The sequence below is a fragment of the Callithrix jacchus genome, chromosome 13 (assembly GCF_049354715.1).
Source record: "Callithrix jacchus isolate 240 chromosome 13, calJac240_pri, whole genome shotgun sequence".
Classification (NCBI taxonomy): domain Eukaryota; kingdom Metazoa; phylum Chordata; class Mammalia; order Primates; family Cebidae; genus Callithrix; species Callithrix jacchus.
In genome coordinates this window covers 106822804-106848682 of record NC_133514.1, presented here as the reverse complement: position 1 = coordinate 106848682, position 25879 = coordinate 106822804, and the positions used below count along the sequence as shown (strand labels likewise).

The following is a 25879-nucleotide window of genomic DNA, read 5'->3' as shown; positions in this document are numbered from 1 at the left end:
CCTAGAGAAGGGGGCTTTTCCATAAATGCTAGAAAATAAGAGGAGGAATTCTGTTTGGTGGAAAGGGTGGTGCAGGCCGCCTGGGGACAGCCTGAGCATGTCCTTCAACATCAAGGAGAAGCCATCTTGAGCACAGGACATGGTGATGAGGTTTTGGCAGACCATGGAGAAGGACGCAGCCAAAGCTCTTGACATGTGCTTCCCCAAGTGGGAAAATCTTTGACATTTTCTCAATTATAGAAGCAGCAGCACAGGTTAATTGTATAAAACAAAATAAAAATGTAATCTGTATAGAAATGTATACAACAGAAAGTGGAAATACTCCATCTTACTCCCTTGAAAGGACCTTTTTGCTCCTTTCTTATGAGGACCCTTGTGATTACATTGGGTCCATTCAATAGTCTAGGATACTCTCCCCATCTCAAGGTCTTTAACTTAATCACAGCTGCTACTAAGTCCCTTTTGCATTTGAGGTCACATAGTCTCAGGTTCTGAGGCTTAAGATGTGGACACCTTTGGGGACCATTATTCTTCCTACCACACTCACCTTCCTTTGGATAGATGTGGGGTTTTTTTTTTTTTCCACTGGTGTAGCATAACAGTTAAGGCAGTATACTAAACTAGTTAAGAGCTCAGACTCTGGTGCCAGATAGCCTGGATTCAATTCCAGCAGTTCTGCTACTTACTAGTGTATTCGCTTATGAACTTAAGCAAATTACTAAACCTTTCCGTGGCTCAGTTTTCCCATCTTAAAAAATGGAAGTTACCATTTTTAATTCATATAGTTGTTCTGATGATTAAATTAATGTGTGTGTAAAACTCAGTGAATAGTGTGTAGCACTCAGTAAGCACTATTTAAAATTCTGAAAAAAAGTTTTTCTGGTGGCTTTGCATAACTCAATAAGAATCAAACTTGTTTATTTTCTCCTCTCAATTTCTTAAGTTCATCAACACCTGTATCTTCTCCCCAAATACAACTAATACCCGGGCCTGCTTTTACTTCCTCTGAGAAGGCCCACCCCCTAACAACTACTAACACTGTTGATACTGGATAGAATTTTTATTTTGGATTAATTGTAAGTATGGGTTTTGTTTGTGATACTTGCTTATTTAGGCAACTGTAAACTTTATTAACTTGTTTATTCACTCTGACTTAGTTCATATTAACCTTCTGTATTTTTTTCTTTTTTTTGACAGAATCTCATTCTGTTCCCCATGCTGAAGTGCAGTGCTGCAATCTCAGCTCACAGCAGCCTCCACCTCCTAGGTTCAAGCGATTCTTATACCTCAGACTCCCAAGTAGCTGAGATTACAGGCATGTGCCACCATACCCAGCTAATTTTTTGTATTTTTTGTAAAGACAGGGTTTTGCCATGTTGGCCAGGCTGGTCTCAAACTCCTGACCTCAAGTGATCTGCCAGCCTCAGCCTCCCAAAATGCTGAGGTTATAGGCATGAGCCACTGTGCTCAGCAACCTTCTGTATTTATGTGTCTTCCTGCTGGATTACTTTTTCAAAGAGGGTTTGCAAAGAGAGTTTTGTTTTCTTCAAAGAGGGTTTGCAAAGAGACCTTGTATGCTGGAGCATATCTTCATTTCACCTTCATTTAAATTTTAGTTTTGCTGGCTACCAAACTCAAGATTTAACATTTTTTCTCAATATTTTGAAAATTGTCTACTCAATTGTCTTCTTATACCCTGAATTGTTATTAAGATGTCTGAAAAGAAACTGATTCTTGTTAAAGTTGATTTTATCTTTCTTTCTGGACTCTGAATTTTCTCTTCGCATATTAGATAGATATATACATAGTTTTATTTCACTATTATCTGTCTAGATGTAGCTTTTTTCCTATGCTACTTGGTACTTAGGTCCCCTCAGTGTGAGCCCTCATATCTTTCTTTAATTCTGGGAACAATATCAGTTTTCACTATGTCAAATCTTTTCCATTTTTTCCCCTCTCCTTCTGTGATTTCTAGTATGTGAGTGCAATACTTTATGTTATTTTTTTCATAACTCTTGACTTTTTCTTAACATTTTACGTCTATCTTTTCATGAGGCCCTTCAGTTCAGTTGATCGGCCCCATCATTCTTTGACTCTGTCCATTGTGCTGACCACATCATCCATTCAGTTCTTCATTTCTGGTACATTAATTAAATTTTATTGGCCAGGCACAGTGACTGACTCCTGTAATCCCAGCACTTTGGGAGGCTGAGGTGGGCGGATCACGAGGTCAAGAGACCAAGACCATTCTGACCATCATGGTGAAACCCTGTCTCTACTAAAAATACAAAAATTAGCTGGGCATGGTGGCATGCTCCTGTAATCCCAGCTACTTGGGAGGCTAAGGCAGAACAATTGCTTGAACCTGAAAGGCGGAGGTTACAGTGAGACAAGATGGCGCCACTGCACTCCATCCTGGTGACAGAGCGAGACTGTCTCAAAAAAAAAAAATGTATCGACTGTAGGTTGTTCGGTTTATTGTCCTTCTTTTACGGTGTTTGCACTCCTAGGATGTCCACTTTCCTTGTCCTGGGAGCTCATGTTTCCCTCAGGATATCAGCTGTCTGGGTGAGTCCCTGAGTGGAGAGTGGAAGCCCAGGCCTGAGCTGCATTTTTCCTGGTGTATCTAAGAAAAAAGGGAGGCCCATGCTGCAGGGTGTAGAACCTCCACTGCTCAAGGCCATGGAGATGGTGGCTGTGTAGACACTTTATATGATAAGTGCCCTCTCACTGGGGGAAGTTCAGATTGCTTCTAGTTTGAAACCATTACAAATAGTCCTGCAATGAATATTTTTGGTACAAATGTCCTTGTGTACTTTGTACAAGCATTTCTGTAAGAAAGAAGATTCACCTTTTTTCTAAGAAGCTGAATTGATGGTTTAAAGGGAATGCCAATTTTAATTTCAATGGATGCCAACTTCATCTCCAAAAGGGCCATACCAGTTTCCACTGCTGCCAACAGTGTGTGACAGTGCCTGTTGGGTCCCCGCAGGGTACAATCAGACTTTTAAATCTCTGTGCATGGATTTTTGAGACAGATCTCCAGCCCCTCTTGTCAAGCAAATCTCACATGTAAAATGCCACAGCAAGTTTCAGCTTGTCCACAGCACCCTGATACTGCCAAACAAAAGACCAACCCTGTCAGCCAAGGTAAATAAATGGCAGACCTTTCTTACAGGGCTGTTTTCTCATTAGTTCCCAGTGACTTTATCAGGAAGTGGACTCGGGAAACTAACAGAACCTGGCACTGCTCTTATCTGGCCTCTAAGCCAGAACAAATGCATGGCCAGAGAATGTCTCAATGTTGTGTTTACAGTGGAAACTGTAAACACATTTTGTATTCTTCTTGATGGCTGGGTTATCATAGTGGGACTCAAAAAGAGAGAAGGTAATAAGGTCTCATGTGCTCAAGGGCGGTGATGTGGCAGAGGGGGCACTCAAGAGAGCAGGGACAGAGGGCCCCAGTGCCTAGCAGAGGGCCAATGAATAGTTGTTGAATTAATTGATTAATAAAACTTTAACAATGAATGGAATTGATGTGACTGAGTAGCGAAACCCTTCTAAGCCAAGCCATGAGCACCCTTCTGCTCAGAGCAGTAGCTTAGACCCATGGTGAAAGAGATGCATTCACATCTGTTTGTGGAAATACAACCTCTCATTTGAGATTCGTCACCTCCCAGTAAGGCAGATCTTCAAGTTGCTTTTCACAGATGATAAAACTAAATTCCAAGACATTCAGTGATTTGTTATACAACAAATCAAATGGCAGAGCTGGGATTTGAAACTAGTACTGTTTCCAAAGACCAGCCCTTCCTGCTAGTGGGAGACAATTCAGACATGAAAACATTTTATCTACTATTGAATAAGGAACACCAGGATAAAAAGATAACGTATTAGTAAAAGGACAGAAGTCTAGGTAAAGTAAATGAGGGTCACAGAGGCCCTCCCACCATGTCCTGCCACATCCCCACACACCAAGACAGCTGATGTGATTTCTCACCAGACATGAAGACGAGATGGCGAGTGTGTCTAATGGTGAGCTCTGGTGGCCCAAGTGGCTGTGTGGCCATTATATGAGGGCCATTCTTCAGGCTGTCCCCGTGAAACGTGAGGGCTTCCCTGAGCCTCCGTGAGCCTCCTCTTCAACCAAAACTGAGGAATAGATAATTAGCTGGTTGGGATCTTTGCTTTTGTTGTTTTACATGGAAAGTCACACCTATACGCAAATTACTGACTCTACAATTTTTTTGGCCACTCAAAGTAAATAAAAACATAAGACATCTATTCATTGATTTTAATGGTATTGGAGAGGTTATCAAGGGGAGGAATCTAGGATTCCTGAGAATTATAGGTGCACACCACCATACCTGACTAATTTGTGTATTTTTAATAGAGATGAAGTTTCACTGTGTTTTCCAGGTTGGTCTCGAACTCCTGACCACAAGCAATCCACCCACCTCAGCCTCCCAAAGTGCTGGGGTTGCAGGAGTGAGCCTCTGTGCCCAACCAAAAATATCTTTTAAAATATGAAATTTATAAGTACAAAAATGATTAATTTCCAATACTGGTAAAACAGGTATTCCTTCCTATACTCTACAAGTGATGCTGTAATTGAGACACCAGTATTTTCAGTGTAATTTAGAATTCTGTTTTACAAAAAGAAACAGAATTGAAGGAGATAGAGATGTAAAAGAAAATGCCATGAACATATTTGTACCTTCAAATAAAAATTTTCACTTTAAAGAATTTCACTGAAGGTAAAACTCACAACTACTAATAAGAATGTTACGCAGAAAGTTGACTACTGAAATACTTCATGTACCTCGGAGAAAATCTTTAAATGCCCAACAACAGAGAACCTTCTAGATTCTGTCACATTCATGAATGTATATTATAATGAAAGTATTAAAAAATCATAGTAATCCTATGGGAATATACAAGACTAAGTGTAAATTAGAAATAAAGTTATATAATTTATAGATAAATAGATTAGAAACACTGAACATCAAATATTTCTGGGTAATTGGTAATTTTGATGTTAGTTATACTATTCTATATTTTCACATTTTCTAAACGTCATTTGGCCAACTTTTCTTTTTATGAAATTAATGGACTTGCACTTAGTTGAAAAGTCAGACATTTCACAAATCAACAGGCACCTTCCTGCTCCTTCCATTTTCCCAGAAGCAACTGATCATGAGTCATCTTTCTCTTTCTCCTCATCTACCTCCATATTTAGATATAATATGTGTAGACTACTGTTTTTGACCTAACAGTTTTAGACATTATCTAATGCTTTCCCGATTTAGGAGCTGAATATTTAGTTCTTTTACATCACTCACCACACTTCCCCTCCTCTATCCAAATGTTTGCTTTATTGCAATTCAAGAGTATTAATTGCTAAGCCAAGTAATAAACAATCATTTCTTTCCCCACATAAAGCTGTTTTGTGTTCCTTTATGTTAAAATTGCTTTTCTCTCATTTATTTAGTTTTTAATGTATCTCTGGCAAATTTTTTCACAAATTTTCTACAGACCAAACATTTTTAGTGATTACTTTATATGCTCAACAACATAAGAATAACCTGTCAATGCCATTTTTCATCTTTCACAGTCCTTCACTCCACTGGTGAGTGCAGCATTCTTTAAAGTCTAAAATTTCCATTACCAAAAAAGAATTTTTACAAGCTGAGAACAATGTTACCTACTATCATACTTTAGGTATTGATCAACTTAGGTTTTTTTCCAATTTGGTAAACTTAATTTTTTCCCTTAAACTTTCAACCATGCTGCTTACACAGCAAATAAATCATTTTTAAATGTTTAAGCATTGATTACAAAGGTTATTATATCAGATGTTTTATTTATTTATTTTTGAGACAGAGTTTTGCTCTTGTTGCCCAGACTGGAGTGCAATGGCGTGATCTTGGCTCACTGCAACCTCTGCCTCCCAGGGTCAAGCAATTCTCCTGCCTTAGCCTCCCAAGTAGCTGGGATTACAGGCACAGGCCCACCAAGCCTGGCTAATTTTTGTGTTTTTAATAGAGATGGAGTTTCACCATGTTGGCCAGGCTGGTCTCAAACTCTTGACATCAAATGATCTGCCTGCCTCAGCCTCTCAAAGTGCTGGGATTATAAGCATGAGCCATTGCACCCGGCCTATCAGATCTTTTATTAATCATTGATTACAAATTCTGATATAGCAGATGTTTTAAAGTTTTAAACATCTTTAATAAGAAACTTACAAAGTTAAACACTTATAAATCCAGTAAACTAGATTCTCCAAAAACATGGTATCAGCACCTCTCCTGAAGGGAGGAGAGTTGTAAGGAATGAATTTTTGGATTCTCAGGCAGCGTATGAGTTCAAGTACTGACCAAAAAACACACTGCTCTTCTAAGGCCATACCAGTGACAAAACTGGAATGGGTGTTTATTTTTAGTTCCTACACATACCATGACGTAAATCCTATTGGCATTTAAAGATTTTATACAGCTTTCCTTTCTGAAATTTATTTTCATATAGAGACTGTCTGGTGGGTAGCAATCACACTACCAGTCTCTTTCATAATTCCAATGCGTTGTGTCCACTGCTATTGATCACTCACATGCTGACTCTATTCCTTTCTGAACCCATTGCTCTTCAGTGTGCAGCATCCTTGTCTCACCTAAGACAGCCCTTCTCCAATGTCCTTTGTTTTAAACCCCAGTGTTTTTTCTGCTTCATCGTTTACTCCTTTGTTTTGATGGAGCAATAGCTTTCCAAGACAGAATACACAAACCTTGATGTGTTGCATATCTGAAAATATCTTTATTCTTCCATTAGATACTGTTGATCATTTGACTGGGTCTATAATCTAATTGCAAATCATTTTACCTCCGAAGTCTTGAGGCATTCCTTCTTTGGTTTCCAGCCTTTGGTTTCGCTGTTGTGAAGTCTAATGACACTCAGATGACAGTTCTCTCCCTCCTTCCACTTCACCTACTCTTTGGAAGCTTAGGAAACTTTATTGTTATCCCTGATCATCTGAAATGTCACAAAGACTGTGACCAAGTTCATCATTTTTGTGGGGCAGTTGGTGGGCCATTTCAATCTAGCAATTCAAGATTTCTTATGGTGCTTTTTGTTAATTTTCTCCAGACAGATTCTGTTTTCTTTTTCCATCCCTTCTGTTAGTCGGGTACTAGAACTCTTGGAATGAACCCATCATCTGGAGCTTCCCAATCCTTTTCATGCCATGTCACTCTCAGAAAATATTTGAACATCAGCTTGGGATAAATGAGACTGCTCATTGCAAGAACGACAAACTCCAGCCACCCAGATGCCACCCAACTGCCCTGAGTTGTAGGAATAAGTATCTTGATCCCTACAAGGGCACACCATGTTGATAGGCACAACAGGCTGAGAGGCATTTAGGTTTGAAAACTGCCCTAATCTTCCAATCAGATTTTCCATCACTTTGATATTTTTTTCAGTTTTCCAAAAGACATATGTGGCTTTATCCACTAACCTTTCTATTAATTTTTTTTTTTTTTTTTTTTTTTTTGAGACGAAGTTTCGCTCTTGTTACCCAGGCTGGAGTGCAATGGCGCGATCTTGGCTCACCGCCACCTCTGCCTCCTGGGTTCAGGCAATTCTCCTGCCTCAGCCTCCTGAGTAGCTGGGATTAGAGGCACGTGCCACTGTGCCCAGCTAATTTTTTGTATTTTTAGTAGAGACGGCGTTTCACCATATTGACCAAGATGGTCTCGATCTCTTGACCTCGTGATCCACCCGCCTCGGCCTCCCAAAGTGCTGGGATTACAGACATGAGCCACTGTGCCCAGCAATGTCAACATTTAAAATATGGCTTCAGAAAGAGCAAAGAGGATGAAAAAAAAGGAGAAGATACAGTAAAAGCTGGACAAAGGAAAGGAAGGAGGTGAATAGTATCAGCAGCTGATACTAGAGGAAAAGGAGCATTAAGTTTGAAGAGAGGCCACTTCTCAATAGCTAGTTATTACTTACCTTAGTGAGAGTGGTTGGGATAAAAATCAAATTGAATTGGATTCAGATATGAAAGGGAAATGTGGAGCCAACCCTCTTCGACTGCTCTTTCAAGAAACTTAGCTGCAAGGAACAAAAGCAAGCATGCTGGTCTAGAGATAGAGGGGAAGCTAGAATGAGGATGATGTCAGGACAGATGGCTTTTACCATGTCATCTGCCTTCTGAATAGTGACAATCAGAAACAGCAGGTAAAATAGTAGGGAATTAGGGAATTGTTTTGATTTAATGAAAAACCTAAACTAAAAAAAAAAAAAAAAAATGGATGTAAGAGCTGTTTAGGGAGGATAGACAGAAACTGGGGATTGTAAGGATGGGAGGGTAAGGAAGGAGAAAGCTGGCGTGATTTCCGGACTTACTGACTTGGACAAGCCAGTGAATGGCAGTAACAATAAGCAAGAATGGGGAAGGAGGAATGAATTTGAAGAAGAAAATGAATTTCGTTTTGACTTGCTAAGGTTATATGGAAAGTTCAGGAGATGCTGACTTAGGGGTCCTCAGCTAATCCATATAGCTCAAGTCACGGGAATGGAGAGATTTTCCAGAGAGTGTGCGAAGAGCACAGGAGCCCTAAGAACACCAACGTATACGTGGTTCATAGAGAAAAAAAGCCGGAAAAAGACACACGGAGAGGCAAGAGAGGCACAGAAATAACCAAATAAGAGAGTTATTGACAACAACAAATAAAAGGAGGAAGAGTTTTAAGGAGGAAGTTGAGCAGTTTGGGGAGATACCAAGGTTCATATGGAGTCACAGAGAGCGTGGCGGTAAAGGTGTAGAATCTTATGGGTTGGAGGTTAGCCGGGCATCTAGGAGGAACTGAAAGCTGTACATATATGGCCAGATGACGGTACAGGTATGGATAACGAAGGAGTTGAGCCAGATGCTGAAATCCGGAGATGTCAGGAAAAGAGCAGTGGCTCCTACATGGACTAGGAGCTGAGTCAGACGGAGAAATACAGGGCTCGGAGTCCCTAAAAGCAACAGGTATCTCCAGGCCCTAACAATGGGGTAGCCCTGGCCACTAGGTGACCCCCGCCGAGGCCAGCGCCCGTTCTGGGTCAGGACGCTTTTGATGCAGGAGCGATGGGTGAGGCTGCCCGGAGCTCCGCTGAGAGATGGGACCCGGGAGGCGTCCCTGGGGCCACCGCCCGCTCCCTGGGGAGTTGCTGCCTCCAGCCTCTAAGCGCCAGCTGCACGCCCCTTTCTGCGCCCCCGCCTCCACACACCGCGCGCGTCCTTCCCTTCTGCGCTGGCCTTGCGGGAACCCGCCCTCCCCAGCTAGGGCTGCGCTCTGCGGGCGGGCATGGGTTTCACTCGGAAGCTCTTAAGGATTCTGCGCCATTTGCATCCTTCAGGGCTGGACTCTGTTGGCAGAAGCTCCCCGACCCCCCGAGCTCCACCGGAGGGCGCCTGAGAGGATTGGTCTGGCGGTGGGGGTGGGGTCACAGGACGTCACAAGTAGGAGGTCCTGGGGGGAAGAGTCCCCTTGAGGTCCACTCCGGGGAGAGAAGGGTCAAGGGACACCTCATACACCCTAAGGAGACCATCTGTTGGTTCCTGCCACAGCGCCCCAATTATTTCCGTCACCTCGCCCATCACCAGTTGTAATTAGAATTAGGTGTTGTTGAGACTGTGGTTCACTCTCAAGGTCTACTGCAGTTAATATCTGGGAGACGGCAGCCGGGGCACACCGCGTTCCCAGCGCTGGACCAGTGCTAGCGGCCACGTGCTCAGGCTTCTGTGAGGACCCGGAAGGAAGGTCAGGCCCAGGGGCCCCAAAGGAAGAGGCAGCAGCCGAGGATGGGCGCCCAGGATGAGGAGCGCACGCTGCATTGTGCTGGCCAGGGCTAAGGTTACTGGGGGAAGTTGGTTTTGAATATTTCAGCCATCCATGATTATTTTTAATAAAATTTTATTTTGAAATAATTTTAGATTCACAGAAGAGGTGCAGAGATAATCAGCCGGTACAGGGAATTCTCATATACCCCAGTACAGTTTCCCCAAACGCTAACATCTTACATTATTACCACAGTACATTTGTCAAAACTAGGGCACCAACATTGAGAGACTGCTACTAACTGAATCACAAATTTCATTTGGATTTCCCTAGTTTTTTAAGTTAATGTCAATATAAGTATTTTTTAAATAACAGAAAAAGGGTGTTTAATTTTACAGTGATAATTTATGCGTCACCAAAATGGTTTTTTTTTTTTTTTTTTTTTTTTTTTGAGACAGAGTCTTGCTCTGTTGCCCAGGTTGGAGTGCAGTGGTGTAATCTTGGCTCACTGCAGCCTCAACCTCCTGGGCTCAAGCAATCCTCCTACCTCAGCCTCCTGAGTATCTGGGACCACAGGTCTGCACCACCATACCTGGCTAAATTTTTGATCAAAATGATATTCCTGAGAAACTTCTTATTTATCAATATCATATCACCTTTATAAAGACTTTTTCATTTAATGACGTATATGAAATATATAATGATAACAAGTATGGATATTGCAAGTGATCAAGAATTGTAAAGCAGTCAATTGAAAAGCACAGTAGTTCTGAAATGTAAATGAAAGTCACATTAGATAAAATGTTAACGTGGTAAAAATAAAAATCGTCATCCTCTCCAGCTATACAGATATGACAGGATCATTAGAATGCATTATTTCAAGATCTGTTTACTTATTATATTCAAATGTGAAAAAGGTTTAGACTAAAAACTCATTTTTGTGAAAATTGTGCTTTTCCATCTCATGGCACATCTTTCACACTGTTAGATGGTCTTGTTTGCTGGGAGATATGCAGGATTTAGGGGGAGCAAAATCTTCCATAAAAGAGAATGTTATTGGTTTTATTGTGCCTGATGAAAAAGAGGAACGGGTGATTTGCATTGAATTCAATGGATGGGACTTTCATTCGGAAACTTATCTCACTCCCACTGCCAGCTGCAGCTTCGATACCTTGTTCATCTATTTCCACAAAAGCCTTGTGGAAAACATTGGATAAAAATAGGTTTCTCGCTGAAGACATTCCTGAGAAATCAGCTTTGCTCTCGCTGAAGGCATCACGCATCCCCATACTGCTCAGGGTTGACTTGAGATCATAACTCTCTTCCAGCTTGAACTTGGGAAGGTGCAGCTGCACATGGTACACCTCCATCATGTCTGCACTGGTCCACTCATTCAGCTTCTCATAGGTGATGGCCTTTTCCAGCTGCCCATTTGGAACCAAGAAAGAAAGAATCAGTAATTCCAAAGTGGAATGAAAAACAGTAGTTGAGAGAGCTCCCTAAGAATTACATAGATGAATTATGATCACTCCCATTACTCAGGGTGACCACACACACATCTGGAAATCCTTTGGTTGCATAATATTGACCTTCAAAATATTTTTTCTGCGGATTAATTGCTATCTGACTACAGGAGAATTTGAGTTAGATTCAAAATGGAAGTACTTCTGCTATAGCATGCAAGACATCAACTATACACTCAAATACATCAATATAAATATACATTTAGATTTTATCTGTACAAAAGCATTTACTCTAGTTCAAGTTGTAAGCCAAGGCACAAAAAAACTTGTTTATCAACATGGAAGACAGCTCATTGAAAACAAAATTTAGAATAAAATAACATGTCTATAATCAAAACAATGTGAGATTAATAATTATAAACTAAGTCAAAAAAGAAAGAAAAGATAAGAAAACCCCCAAAATATCAAAAGTAATGACATTATAGTGAGTTTAAAGATGCTTTTCCTTTTCTTCATATTTTAAATTTTATTAAAATAATAAATATATATATGTATATACTACATATGTATATCTGTATGTTTGATTTTTTAAATGACTTGTTTGTTTTAATGCATATGCATTTTCTAGACTGCAGTATTGGCTGTCAATGACATACCTGTAAAAGTTAAAAGCATGACAATAGTTTCATCTCAGGAAATTGCACTTCTAGGTATTTATCTTACAAAGGCTTGACTCTAACAGTTATTTGTCCAAACTGGTTTTATTTTTACTATCCTCTCCAGTTTCACAAATTTTATGATATAATTTGGAAATGTTTTCTACATATCAGTAGGACTGTGGAAACTTACAAGTATTAAGAGTCTGACACATGTGAAAAATTAGACAGTGGCAAAGAAAGGCCATCTGTTGCATGAGACTCACGTTCAGTTTAGGCAAGCGGATTGCTCAGAAGCATGGTCTGACCAAGTTGTGTACAGCTAAATAGAAATGTGACTGATAAACAGCTTAAATAATTCTTGAAGATAGTATTGTTCGGACTTTGTCTCCTGAAGGTTACTTGATAAAAATGTTCAAAAAAATAAGTTTTGGAAAAGAGTTTAATGCTTGTGTATGTGTCTGTATACTAATGCAAATGATTAAAATATTAATTTCAAATTACATAGGTCCTACCAGAGGGAAACCTAGACTGATTGAAAGATTGTTATGATCAGTCCACATAGTTCTGTGACTGACAAAGTATAATTGTATCTGTTGTACATGTGGCTATTTGTGTGCTGACCCCAGGCTGGAGATGTCTATACATTACTTAACCTTTCTGAGAAACAGGAACAGTAACATTAATTTTATAGAGGGTTATAGCAAACAATGGAAACACCCTCATATCCGTTACACTGATGTTATTTACCTGTTCCAGCCCATTGATGTCTTCCGGCAGTAGTATAAACAGGCTGAGGTCACGGCTTTTGTAGTAGAGCTGAAGACCTAATGCTTGTGGCTTTTCTATGTGAAAAATTTGAAGCTTTTCTTTCATGAACATCATTTGCACTGGTTTGCTTGTAGTCTGAAAAGAAAAAAACAAGGTCATTGAAGAAGTGTTCCACCAAATCCTTAATTCTCTACCATCATTGGCTCCCAGTTGTCTGGGATGCTGGTGAAATTGGTGATCCTCTGCTAAATGGTGAATAAAGGTATCCAGACCTTCCTTTATGGAAATATGTATTCCACTGAAAATTATCACCAACAGCAAATATGTGAGTTTCTGTTTCTAACACGACCGTGGCAGCCTCTGTAGACTATAGCAAGGGGTATTATATTAAACACTTTATATATGATCTTGTGTAAATTATGGAAATGCCAATAATCCAGAAGCTGAGTAAGGTATATTTTACATGCAAATATTTGAGAACGTAATTTAGTATTATAAAAACTAACATTCACTAAGAGAATGAAAAGACAAGCAATAGATGAGCAGAAAATATTTGCAAAACACATACTTATAAGAGACTGGTATTCAGAATATACAAAGAATTCTAAAACTCAACAATAATAAAGCAAACAAGCCAGTTTTTTAAATGGGCAAAAGATCTGAAGAAATACCTCACGATGAAGACATACACACATGAAAAATGCTCACTCATATGTCACTAGGAGACTGCAAATTACACATGTCTATGAGGATGGCTAAAATATGAGACACTGACAACACCAAATGCTGATAAAGATGTGGAGGAACAGGCACTGTCACTTATTGCTAGTGGGAATGCACAGCGGCACAGCCACTTTAGAAAACAGTTGGGCAGTTTCTTACTAAGTTAACCTAGTCTTATCATACAATACAGCAATTGTGCCCCTAGGCATTTACTCAAATGTGTTAAAAACTGTGTCCACAGAAAACCTTGCACACAGTGTAGTGTTTATAGCAATTTTATTCATTATTGCCAAAAATTGGAAGGAACTAAGGTGTGTTTCAATAGGTGAATGGATAAATAAACTGTGGTACAATTGTACCATTCGGCAATAAAACAAAAAGATCTATCAAGCCCTGAAAAGGCATGGAGGAACCTTAAATTCACCGTGAATGGAGTCAGCCTGAAAAGGCTAGATGCTGTATGATTCCAACTATGTGACATTCCAGAAAAGCCAGAACTGTACAAAGAAAAAAGGGTCAGTGGTTGTCAGGGATTTAAGGGGAATGGATGAATAGGTAAAGCACAGGGCACTTTAGGGTAGTGAAATCATTCTGAATGCTATTGTAATGGTGGCTACAGGACACTGTGCATTTTCAAAACCCAAAGACCTGTAAGACACCAAGAGTGGACTCAAGTGTAAACTATAGATTTGAGTTAATAATTACATATGAATATTCAATCATCAATTATAACAAATATGCCACACTAATACAAGTTGTTAATATTAAGGGAACTGTGTGTGTTGAAGGGGGAACATATGGGAACGCTGTACTTTCTGCATAATTTTTTCCGTAAACCTAAAAGTGCTCTAAAAAATAAAGCTTATTTAAAAATAAGTCCGATTGCCAAATAAAAGCAAAACAGACACCCCTGCAACGTAGATGTTGTAGACATATGTTACTTGCCCATTCTATGTGAAACTGTCAATCACAAAGCCCCACTGTATGCTAAGGTGGTGGCCATATGACACAGACCGTTTACCGGCAGTACTCCAGAGTACTGTGGTTGTTTCTAGAGAGAGCCCATGAATGGCACCAACCAGAGCCTTCTTTGCAATCTCTGTTTTAGAACTAATGGCAAACATTTTCTCTGTCTACTAGAGTTGTGAAGCTTTAAGCTGAATATGAGGCAACCATATTCCCTGATCATTATTAGAGAATGAAAGAAGCAACTAGAGGAGCAAGAAAGAGAAAGAGACAGAATGACAATGAACTGGGATTATGTGTTGAGACTAAATACCACAGTCACTCACTCCTGACTTCCAGTTTTTTGTTACATAAGTTAATTCCAGTACAATTCCCATTTTGGCAAAGCTAGTTTGGAATATTTTTCTATCACTTGCAACTGAAAATTTCCAGTGAATATACAAACCCAGGCAACTATCCAGCTCACTTGTCATTAACCTACTGGATTATGTGTTCAGGTCCTTCCCCATCTTCACCTCCCTGATTGAGAAATGCCCATTGCACACATTCCCTACAGCCATAGCTCCATAGCAGCACTGTCTGTGGCCTATCTTGAGACTAAACAACTGTAACAAACCTTGGTCAACTAGTTCCTTTCCTAGGAATTTGGAATGGGATTTTCCAACTGGTCTCTAGCATGGAGAAGTTCCTGTGGGTAGCTATGTTCTGCCATTGTGAACTGGGAAGCAGCAAAAGTTAGACTTCAACCTGAGAGAAGAATAATAGTAGAAACAGAGTTGGAAAATAGGGGGAAAATCCTGATAATATTTGAGTCCTTGTTTACGATCAGGTCCCAAAGCCCAGCCACACTCTGGCCCATTCATGAGAGACTGACCTGTAACCTTACATTAGTCTTCCCTTTTATTGCTTTTACTTATGTAAGGGTAACAATTTGGTAGAAGTTAGCATTGGTTTAGCAGATCAGGTACAGAACCTACAGTGAGGAGTCTTAGGTTCTGATTCTGGGCTGCTTCTAACTCAGGCATGCCTCGAGTCACTTGGCTACAGTATTTCTCACCTAGGAAATAAATATATAAACTACCCTATCCAGCTCACAAGGGTAGCAGGGACTGAGTGATTGTATATCCAGAGAAAAACAAGGTAAAGGAAATTTCACTGAATTCCCCATAGAAATGGAGGCTTTTAGTCCACCTAGTAAGAGCCATAGTTCACCAGCAGGTATAATTTAAAAGAAAAGTGAATTTATAATAGAATCATTTTTACAATGCCATGTGAAAATTCAAACTGATCTTTAAAAGTTTCCTACCTCATTTATTCTAAAAGGCTTTTCTGTGGTGTGCTGCACTAAGAATTGATGTTCCCAGATTCCTTTGAAGTACAAGGCGTTCACCAGAACCATCCTGGTTGTGGAATCCACAGAGTCATCAGACAGGAGATTCTGGATTTTACCTGTAAGAACAAAATGCCAGTTGCAAATGGCTTGTAGAAATATGTATATTTTAACTTAAGACAACCAGATTTCTATTTTTTTTTTCTGGAACTATGAAAGTTTTCTTAAAAAGTCCTGGTTTTGGATTTTCCAGAAATGGACATGTACTATTCCTGTCTAGAATAGCTGCTGTGATTAAAGAGCGAAACACTGAAGAAATAATATACTGGTCAGTAAGCGCTAGTCCACAGTAAGTATAACTCTGCATTTTACTTATAAAAACTTCCCTGTAATGTGAGTTGATTTGTACCCCTATTTTGAGGGGACCAAAATACTTCCTTCTTTTTCACTTCTGTTTGTAGCCACAAACCGTTAGCTGCTCTGATTAACATCTGAAAGGTTGTGCCAATGTTTTCCTGTTGCCCAAAACATTACGGTGTGCAATTGCTTCTATCAGATTGTTATAGTTACAACTTAAACTGATATTTGACTGCCAACCCTCAATACATTCTCTCCAAACTCTCTACCGAAGCACCTTGAACGATTTATAAAATATATCAAATATGTGTCTCACAAATCAGGTATTAGAGGTGGTTTGCTCTAGAGGCACATGTTTGGTAACTGAGGTATTTAGACCTGGATTGAGAAGAACCTCCTAGTCAACCCAGCTTCACTCTGCAGCAGAGACTACTCGGAATAAAGGGCTGCTCTTTTAAACTGCCAAAATACAGACATGGGAAAGGTGTTAAAATTATAAGAGACAGCTTGTGGCAATTAATTTAAAAATGACTTTCCAGGAAAATATTAATAGAAACTCAAGAAATGGTAGACAATCTGAAAAAAAATTAAACATGATTGAAATTTCACAACTGTCAAATGATTACCTCCTGTGGAAACAGTGTCAACCCCAGTCATGTAGACAGGTCAATCCTTTTAAACCTTCAAGTAAGTGATAAATCTCTACACTATAAAAACAGTTTCAAAGCACAACATAGAAAATTCTCTGATTACTTTTATCAAGCTACTATATATACCCGGTATAAAAACATGACAAAAAAGCACCAAAATTCCCATCTGTAAATCCATTTCTCTTGGGAATATAAACAAATAAATCCTAAATTACATTTTAGCAAATAAATCTAATTAATATACATTAGGAATGCAAGAAACATATATTAGGAAATCTATTAATGTAATGTGTTGCTAATATGACCTGCAACATATTAATGTAATGTGTTGCTAATATGGAGGGAATTTTGTGTCCCTCCAAAATTCTTACGTTGGAACCTAATATTCAGTGTAGTAGTATTAACAGGTAGGGCCTTTGGAAAAGGATTAGATCAGGATGCCTAACTACCTTTGAATTCTTATTTGAGAGAAAGACAGACTTGTGTCTTACTAAGCCACTATATTTTGAGACTCTTCTTAAGCACTATTTCGCCCATACTCTAACTGATACTTGTACATGAACTTATTTTGAAAAGTACTTAAGATTCTATATCACATTTAATGCCACATTTCTGTTATTGGTATTTTTCTTTAAAAATCACACATGCAGCAGTATTTCCAATTTCCTTTTTGCATTTTTCTGCTTTGTATGCTTGGACTCTTCTTGGGAATTAGTGGGAGATGATAATTTTCTTGTCTATTTGATAAAGTGAGGGCTTGACTTACGTATTTTAGATAAAATTTATTAGGAAGGCAGTGAATCTAAAAATTATGTACATGAATAGAAATAAATGTGTGACTTACGTATTTTAGATAAAACTTATTAGGAAGGCAGTGAATCTAAAAATTATGTACACGAATAGAAATAAGTGTTCTGAAAATTTAGAATGTGTCCACCCTTCTATTTAAGAAATACACGTACTTACACATGACACAGACTAAAATAAATAAAAGGACATTTGGGAAAAGCACGCTGCTGAGCCCCTTGGTGAAAGCTTACCCTCGGTCTGTCTTTCAACCCAAGAGTTGATCTCTTTTCTGATTTGGTCAGAAGCTTCCACAAAGTTAACAGACTGAGGCTCTGCACCAAAATATGTTTTTACGTCTTCTAAATATTTCTGAAAGACATAGATAACATCCCGTTTTGTAGAGTTGTTCAAAACCGAGAAATCAAATCTACTGAGATTATCAAAATAACTAAGTATGTGGGCAATTAATTTGCACACTCCCACACCATCACTCCCTCTTCTCTTTCCTGACTCCCAGTTTTGGTCAAAAACTAAACATCTCCCTCTTCAAAATTAGCAGGGCACTAGCTAGCCATGCAGAACTTCAGCTGTGGAAGAAAGTACTGAGGCCCACAGTTTTGGGGCTTCCACGTCCTCTTCCTTTCTATTTTTATCCATGCCTTGAAATGAAGCTAGAATGAAAAGGGACTACAAATTACAAGAGTGACCCCAGTGGCCAAGAAATACTGGGCATTGTACTTGACTTTCTATGGCAGGCATGAAACCAAAGGGAGGCCTGTGATACTGGCAGCTTCCTTCTGTGTACTCTAAACATCCAAGAACCTTGTGGAAGGCCCTTGAAGGTGATATTCTGCCATGAAAATAAATTTCTAAGCAGAATCAAATGTTTTATTAGGCATTCTGAGGCAAAAAAAAAAAAAAAAAAAAAAAAACGCAGCCTCCTCCTCCTCCTGGTCCTCTGATGTTCACCCAGTGGCAGTCATCACATGTACACTATGACTGAGGTTGCTTTTATGGAGGCACCTGCCTTGGGAACATAATTTATTCTTCAAGACCATGTAGTAAATTTGCTTACTTTATGAAGGGCTTGTAGGGAGTAAAAAGTGATGAGTTAATTCTGCTTCCAGGAAGTGGTTTGAAGATTATGAAGTCTAAGTTCTGAGGAATTTAAAATCTAGTAAAAAGAAAGCTTAAATATTTATGAGGGGCTACTCCCTGTCTTAACTCAGGGCTTGTGGACATATAAAAAGATGTTCATATCTATCTCTGTGTCCCTCTTGTTTCCAAGTGCCCACCAAGACAGTCATTTCTCCCACTGCTGAATCAAACCAGAGTCCCTGAGCCTACAAGAAAGGAAACTGTCTTGAAAACTCCATTTGGCTGGTTTTGTATCTTTAGTAATAACAAAGCTTAAGTCCTGAACTCCCCAGAATTCACTAGATTTGAACAGGGATAGCATTGCTTGAAATCACAAGGTAGCTTTATTTTATCTTATTGCTATCCTTCTACCCTATCTAATTTCCTTTTCCTTTCCCCACTGGACACCTGGATGCTCCTGCCTAAGGAGATGATGGACAAAGAAGTAAATGATTAGCCAGGGTTGTCATGTGACCCTCTGAGAACCTCTTGAGTCTTAACAGAGGATGGAGTCATCATGGTCTGCACTGGTGGGGTTTCAACCACTAGCAAAGAGGAGAAGTTGATATTATCTCATGTTTCATGTTCCCAAAGTCTGTAACATCTTGTTGCGAAAACTGCCCCCTTCTGTCATCCCAAGGTCAGTTTTGTTCTCCAGTACAGTCTCCAGCCAATTCTCCATATGTATTTGTGGGCCATTCTTAGGGGTTACCTCCTTTTTCTAGACATAAATATCTGATTGCTGGATCTGGTTTGAGACCTGTTATTGGTTTCCTTTACCACTAGACACTCATTGGTTGGTCTAATTGGTTGTTTACAGAGAATTACCGACCACATTAAGATTGTCCTTGGGATCCCTAAAGAAATAGAGTTTACTGATTGGTCTCACATTGCTCTTTCTATTCTGTTAGCTTAAAATAATGCATTTGCACTTACATTGTGAAATGGATACGTTTTCTCACTATATGTTGCATTGGCTGTTTTAAGTATGTAGTCATTATTAGGCTTGAGGATTTCTGAGATAAGGGTTTGGAAATTACAGTGTATTTCTCCAGAGTTGCTCAAGTTGAATTCCTTTAAAAGAGAATGAATTAGTCAAATAAAAATGTTGAACAAGAGTTACGTATATGTTAGTAAACTATAGCTAAATTAATTTATTTGATGAAAGGCAAACAAAAGAGGAAAATGATCCTAAAGTAGATAAAAATGTTTTCTTTAATGTTAGTGCAAAGAATGAAATATTATTTAGGCCATAATTTTCTACACATTTAATTTACAAAAGCAGGCAAAAAAAGTTTGAAAGTAGAGAAATTTTTAGTGAGATTAAAAAGGCATGGGGAGAAGAGATCTTTGAAAATTGTAGATATTTTATATTCTGAAAAAATGTCCTATAACTTTAATATATGTTTCTAAGAAAAGTTATCAGCTAACATTCACTTAAATGATCACTGAAATATGTGTGCCAAAAGTACTTTTTCCTGAATTATCAAATGTGAATTAAAGGATAAAATATACCATTTTTCTTTTTTTTTCACTTTCAGGGTCAGATTTGACTCCCTGGTCTCTCTTAAATTGAAGCACCTGTAATTTCAATAAAAAGACAAGTGAATACACTTTGCAGAGAGGCAATCATATAAATTAATACCATCGGTAAATACAAGTCAGTTATTCCTGTAATTGCAGAACATATAATTCATTAAACAAAGGGGCTCTGACTTGACTTAAATAATGTGTTTAACTAATAGAATAAGTCAAGAACTGCTTTTAAATAAATTTTCTAAATTCCAATTTGAGTGCTAGTCTCTTTATTTTCCTATGTTTTATAACTAGAGTGATGTTGGGAAAACCCCGAGGTAAAATTATCTTATTTTCCATGCTTCCTTTTTACTCATGGTTGTTTTAAGAAGAATGCTAGGTGTCCAACTGAGACCATCATTTAGACAGTTTAAGTAAAAGCCATAATTATGTGGCGAATTAAGGAATTTTAGTTGTTTTTTTCTAATTGAATGCTTTAGTTCCTATTGTCTACCACCGCTTGACATATATAGGCACAATCTTCGTGTTCACCCCAACATTTCACTGAAAAGTTAACAGGAAGGACGGAGATACACTTCTTTCCTGAGAATTATACAACAGTAGAACAGAAGACAATACTTCATCTTCCATGTCCTGGACCTGGCTGACAATAAGAAATACAGTGTATTACATCAAGGGTTGCATTAACCCATGGTAATAGAACAAGGGCCACCTACCATACAAAGAGGGGTGCACAGCTAATTCATGAGGTTCATTTGCAAGTGAAAACATTAGCATTTGAAACAAGGACAAGCAACACTCAGCAACATATTTATGTTAAATAGATTCAAATTGGAATCCATTTAAGATTGTCTCTCATATTAATGATTAAGACTTTTGAACTAATGAACCAATCGTTAACAAGTTGTGAGCAATGATTTTGTTGCTGTTGTTTTGTTTAAAACACCTGATATCTTGTGCACTACAAGAGTAAGGATGATATCCCAAGTCCAAACTAATAGAGCATCTGTTCTGCCCACCTCTCTCAGACTACCAGCTGTGTTCATATCCAAACTTGGCAAAGAAGTCACCTTCTTGGGTGAAAATTGTTTCATTTGGCTTTTGATTTTATAAGATTTAGGGCCAAGTTTACTCTTTCTGTTTTTATTTTTATTTAAAAACACATTTGTATATACATATTGTTGCATATGTGTATGTGTATTCATATACACTATATTTTTACACATATATATGGCTATTTTGCTATCTATGGCTACATCTATATACTTACATACACACAATGTTTTGAGGATGTGTATTGCAAAACTAGCTCTCTATACAATGGTATTATATTATTATTTTAATGATCTTATGAGCTTCTTAGATACATTCAGATAACCAGGGACTAAACAAAGAGAGAATCAAACAAAGCATGAGAAACAGAATTCTTTTACTGTTCTTTTTTGTGTCTTCAAGAAAATCTGGTGATAAAGATGCTGAATAATTCTATTATTTGAAGTTTGACCAACTACTTTTTGAAATAGTATCGTCAAAATAAAACTGGCTTTGGTGTTGAATACAAATTGATAACTTCATCCTTTCTCCATTTTATTTTGCTAAAGGACACAGGTAATTAAATGGTTTGATTCCGTTCACCAGGATTTGTTTGATGGCATAGAATTTTTTAGTGTATGTCCTGTTTTAGAGAATGTCATTGTGAAATGTAAATTACTGAGTTGTTAAGAGGAAACTGAAGTTAAAAGCACTTAGTTTACAAGAAACAGAAGATGGTTGACCTTTTCCACTCACCTGGGCCATTTGGGCTGCAGTGTTACCTTTGGCGCCCAAATGCACCATGGCCAAGGAAGCTGAGATACTCCAGGCAGAAAAGAAAATATTTTTACCCTGAGCAGATTCAGCCAGCTTTTGGCTCAACTCCAAGGCAAACTGGTTGATTGATGTTGCTAGAGCATCCATTGAGGAAACCTGAGAAAAATAAAGCAAAAGATAGCATATTCATATTTCTTCTACTTCATTTTTATAAAAGTATGTATTCATATTTTCCTACGTATCCATATACATAGTCATAAAAGCTGAATAGCTTCAACAAAATTCTAGTCCAATATTAGTATTTTATGTATTAAAACATTGAAGTTTAGAAAATGTAAGGGAATTGCCTCAAATTTTAGTGCTAATGTGCATTAGAGAATTAATGGATTCTGGTCAATTAAAAGTAGAGGCCCTTAACATAGTTTTTGCCACTCTCTTGACATTTTTCACACACTAGTTTTGTTTCCATGTGTTTATATCTAATTTTTCCAGAGGCAGAGAAGGGGGAAGAGATTGAAAAACTAACTATTGGGTACTATGCTCATTACCTGAGTGATGGAATCAATCAAACCTCAACCTCGGAATCATACATTATACCCTTGTAACAAACCTGCACGTATACCCTCTTAATCAAAAATAAAAATTGAAATTATTTAAAAAATAAAATAATTCAAACTCTTAGGCCTAGAAACTCTCATTAATGTCAAGAGTTTTGTCTTGCATGAATGTCACCTGCCCTTCTGAGAAACCTAGAATGAGAACTTTGGAAACCGTCAGGAGTGCTCCATACTCAAATAACTTAATCCTGAGAGAGGCGTGTGTAGACAAAGTTTTGGTTTCATCATAACTTGGAGTTAATGGTGATACTGTGGAAATCCCTCCTAACCATAAACTTACACTTAACCAAACAGCTTCCCTGCCTCTAAATCACGCCTTAGGTGTGGCTCCTGCCTACTTCAAAAGCTACGATACTCCCAGGCTGACATTATTTGATTAAATAGAAAACAAAAAGGCCATAGCTCTGTAGTAATTCTACACCTTCATAAAATACTGAATATTTGCCCGTGACGATTTCTTCCTCAACAGATCAAATGCCATCTTCAAAATAACTATGAACTTCCTTTAAGGCTCATTTTCATTAAAAAAAAAAAATTGTTACCTGCATACAGTATAATATATATCAAGCTTTGTATTTTTAAAACTCATGAATTAAATTGACATGGAAAACGACTGGTTCTTGGCCAAACCACACCCTTCATGAAGTGGAGAAAGTACCATTTTAGGGGCTGGGGTTTTTATCTTTCTACCTCAGTTTATGGTTATTCTAGTGTTTATTTACTTGTAACATGTTCCTGAAAACAATAATTCTCTCTTATGAAAGTTATTTACTCATGTAAACTTAATATTTAGTTGTGTTCATCTTCACTAATTCCCTTATTAATATTATTATTTATATATCAGATGTTACCCAGAACATACAAGAGAAACAATTCTTTCTTATTTTAATGTAATCTAATGAAGTACTGAGCTATCCATTAGTGATATTTAACCCAACAGTGAAGAATACTTTCTGAAGGGTGTAGAATTGTGGGATGAAATTTTAAGAAAATAATTATTCCATACAAATGTTGGACAATTGTATTTTCAGAGAAGACTGGAAATGTCTAGGTCAGAAGTTCACCATGTGATTTTCAATATTAATTGCTCTTTTGCAGTTTTCAAGAGCTATAAACTGATCATCTATGAGCTTAACCTGTAGACAGGCTCAGAGGAGAAGCCAAAGAGAATTAAGAAAGCAAGAAAAGGATAGTGTCATACATCAAAATGTCTCATCATAGACACACATGCCCCAGCATATCTCCCTAACCCAACTCCCCCATTTTATCTGCTAAGAAACTGAAGCTGAAAGAGGTTGGTTGAGTGAATGATGCACAGCAGTCAAAACTGCACCTTCATTCTCTTGACTCTGAGTACAGTTGCTTTTGCCACTGTATCTCATTGTCTTTAAGATTTTAGTGGCTAAAGAGAAAGACTGGGTGGTAGAGAACCATCAGGAGGAGAAAGATGATATGAATTGTGGGGAGAAGGATTCTTGTCCCTTTTTCCATGAGACACTCCCTGGGGCCTTTTTCCTTTCTGATGACAATGACAATATTAGTTCCTCGTGGAGTTGTACATATCAGAGAATGATGGCTTTCCCCAATCCCCAGTGCTTCTCTATTCACCTAAGGCCTTTTTTAGAGACAGGTAATAGCTTGGGGTGGTTTGTGAAAAGCACCTAAAGTATGGGATTAGGAACATTGATTATTCCACGGAAGAGAAGAAAGCTAATGGCCCATGAGGTGGTGGCCAAGAGAGGAGAGTGGGGTTTTGGGTTTGAGGGCAAAACAGTTAAAGGGTCAAACCATGAGTTCTATATATTAATGACTAGGATCCAAATTCAGAGTGCCAAGCTCACTTTTGCTAAAGAGTTAAAGGGTTTTGGCTCAACTGTCCTGAGGGAATATCCTATTTTTCTCTGACTCTGTTGAAAGATACAGAAATATGACTGGAGGAAACTCCACTCATGATTTCACAATCCCCGTAAAACAAAAAGCAAATTCCACTCCACAAGTCCTAGTAAAACAATTTCTCTAACTTTTTTAGGGAATGAATGCTCCCTCCCCCATATCCCCCTTTCTAATACAAACTCCAAGCCAGCTCAGGGTTAAGCCTTTCTGACTTCTACAGAAAAATTCTTAAGGGATTGGGCCTTATCTATTATTTCTGGGCTTTTCTTGGGGAGGAGAGGTATTCATTATTTGTTACTTAGCTAAGCCCTTCAACCAAGAAGAAAAGCTTAAATAAAATCATTAACCAAAGAAATATTTACAATACCTTGTTTTCTTCCACTGAAGAAGAATTAGCAATTTGCTCCTTTAGTAAGAGATTGTGGCTGAAGAGTTGGGAAATTTTCAACAGAAGAAATGTTTTCTAAAAATCTTAACCACTCCCCATTCTTAGCCCCACCCTTTGATTCAGTTGCACAAGCAAGTATACTCTTTCTTTGAGGCTTATTTTAGCCAGAAGTTTTCATAAAAAGACACAGTTAAGTGTTTGCCTGAATTATTTAATTACTCACATTTTCCATGTCTGTATACAGGTGGAGACCTGAATTCTGGTACATTGTAACTCATCCTTTATTTATTTATTTATTTGCTTAATCCTTTCTCTAGTCTGCCAACAGAGAATATTTGGCATGGTTTTCCCTGGTAGATTTTTTTTAATATAAAACAAAAATAGAAAGCTTCAAATGAGTGGAATAATAGTGATCAATGAAATTGAACATATTACAGAATTATATATTTATAGTTGTGTTTGTTTTGCTTTTTTCTAGAAATAGGGTCTCACTCTGTCACCCAGGCAGAACTGCAGTGCTGCAAGCATATCTCACTGCAGCTTCTAACTCTGGGGCTTGAGTGATCCTCCCACCTCTGGCCTCTCGCTGTGCTGGGATTGCCCGCACGACCCATCACGCCTGGCCTTTATTGTGAACCCTGTTAGAATGACTCTCAGTTACTATGTGAAAGGCACCCGGAAGATTTTCTGTTCTCATTTGGAGCATTGGTGTAGAACCCAAAGGAAAACTTAAATGAGTGGGATGTCCGTTCTCCCCACTAGCAGGGAGAAGGGTTTTAGATCAAAAATTGTAGACACCATTATTGAGTGGTATCGTTCATCATTTTCTGGTTCTCTTATTTTTCCCTAGGAATGCTTTTTCACTCCTTGTTTATTACAAAAGAAAAGTAACACGTCATTTGTTTCATTTGCGTGTGTATGGAGGAAGAGGGGATCATGGGGAGAGAAATGGGAACAGGAGGACATCTCC

The 25879-nt window shown here is 38.4% G+C and overlaps 1 protein-coding gene across 2 annotated transcripts; it reads right to left on the bottom strand.

The window, feature by feature from the left end:
- Positions 1 to 9942: 9942 nt before the first annotated feature.
- SERPINB10 (serpin family B member 10) lies at positions 9943 to 24956 on the bottom strand. 2 transcript variants are annotated; one of them, XM_008979939.5, is made up of 8 exons: positions 24889 to 24956; positions 21991 to 22167; positions 20182 to 20247; positions 19603 to 19740; positions 17781 to 17898; positions 15710 to 15852; positions 12694 to 12849; positions 9943 to 11248 (listed from the first exon to the last, which is right to left on the bottom strand). In XM_008979939.5, exons 2-8 carry the CDS (start codon positions 22156 to 22158, stop codon positions 10844 to 10846), a joined length of 1194 nt encoding a protein of 397 aa, XP_008978187.3. In that variant the 5' UTR covers positions 22159 to 22167; positions 24889 to 24956; the 3' UTR covers positions 9943 to 10843. The 2 variants fall into 2 exon arrangements, with proteins under 2 accessions (XP_008978187.3, XP_035127192.2); XM_035271301.3 differs by lacking the exon at positions 24889 to 24956 and having other exon boundaries at positions 22086 to 22169.
- Positions 24957 to 25879: the final 923 nt, after the last annotated feature.

Bases quoted from the DNA above. Each gene is read 5' to 3' on its own strand.
- SERPINB10 (XM_008979939.5), bottom strand. From the start codon at position 22,158: ATGGATGCTCTAGCAACATCAATCAACCAGTTTGCCTTGGAGTTGAGC. The intron at 12,850-15,709 runs GTAGGAAACTTT...TTTTCTTTTCAG, and splicing joins AGCCTTTTAGAATAAATGAG to ACTACAAGCAAACCAGTGCA. The intron at 11,249-12,693 runs GTAAATAACATC...CCAAATGGGCAG, and splicing joins ACATCAATGGGCTGGAACAG to CTGGAAAAGGCCATCACCTA.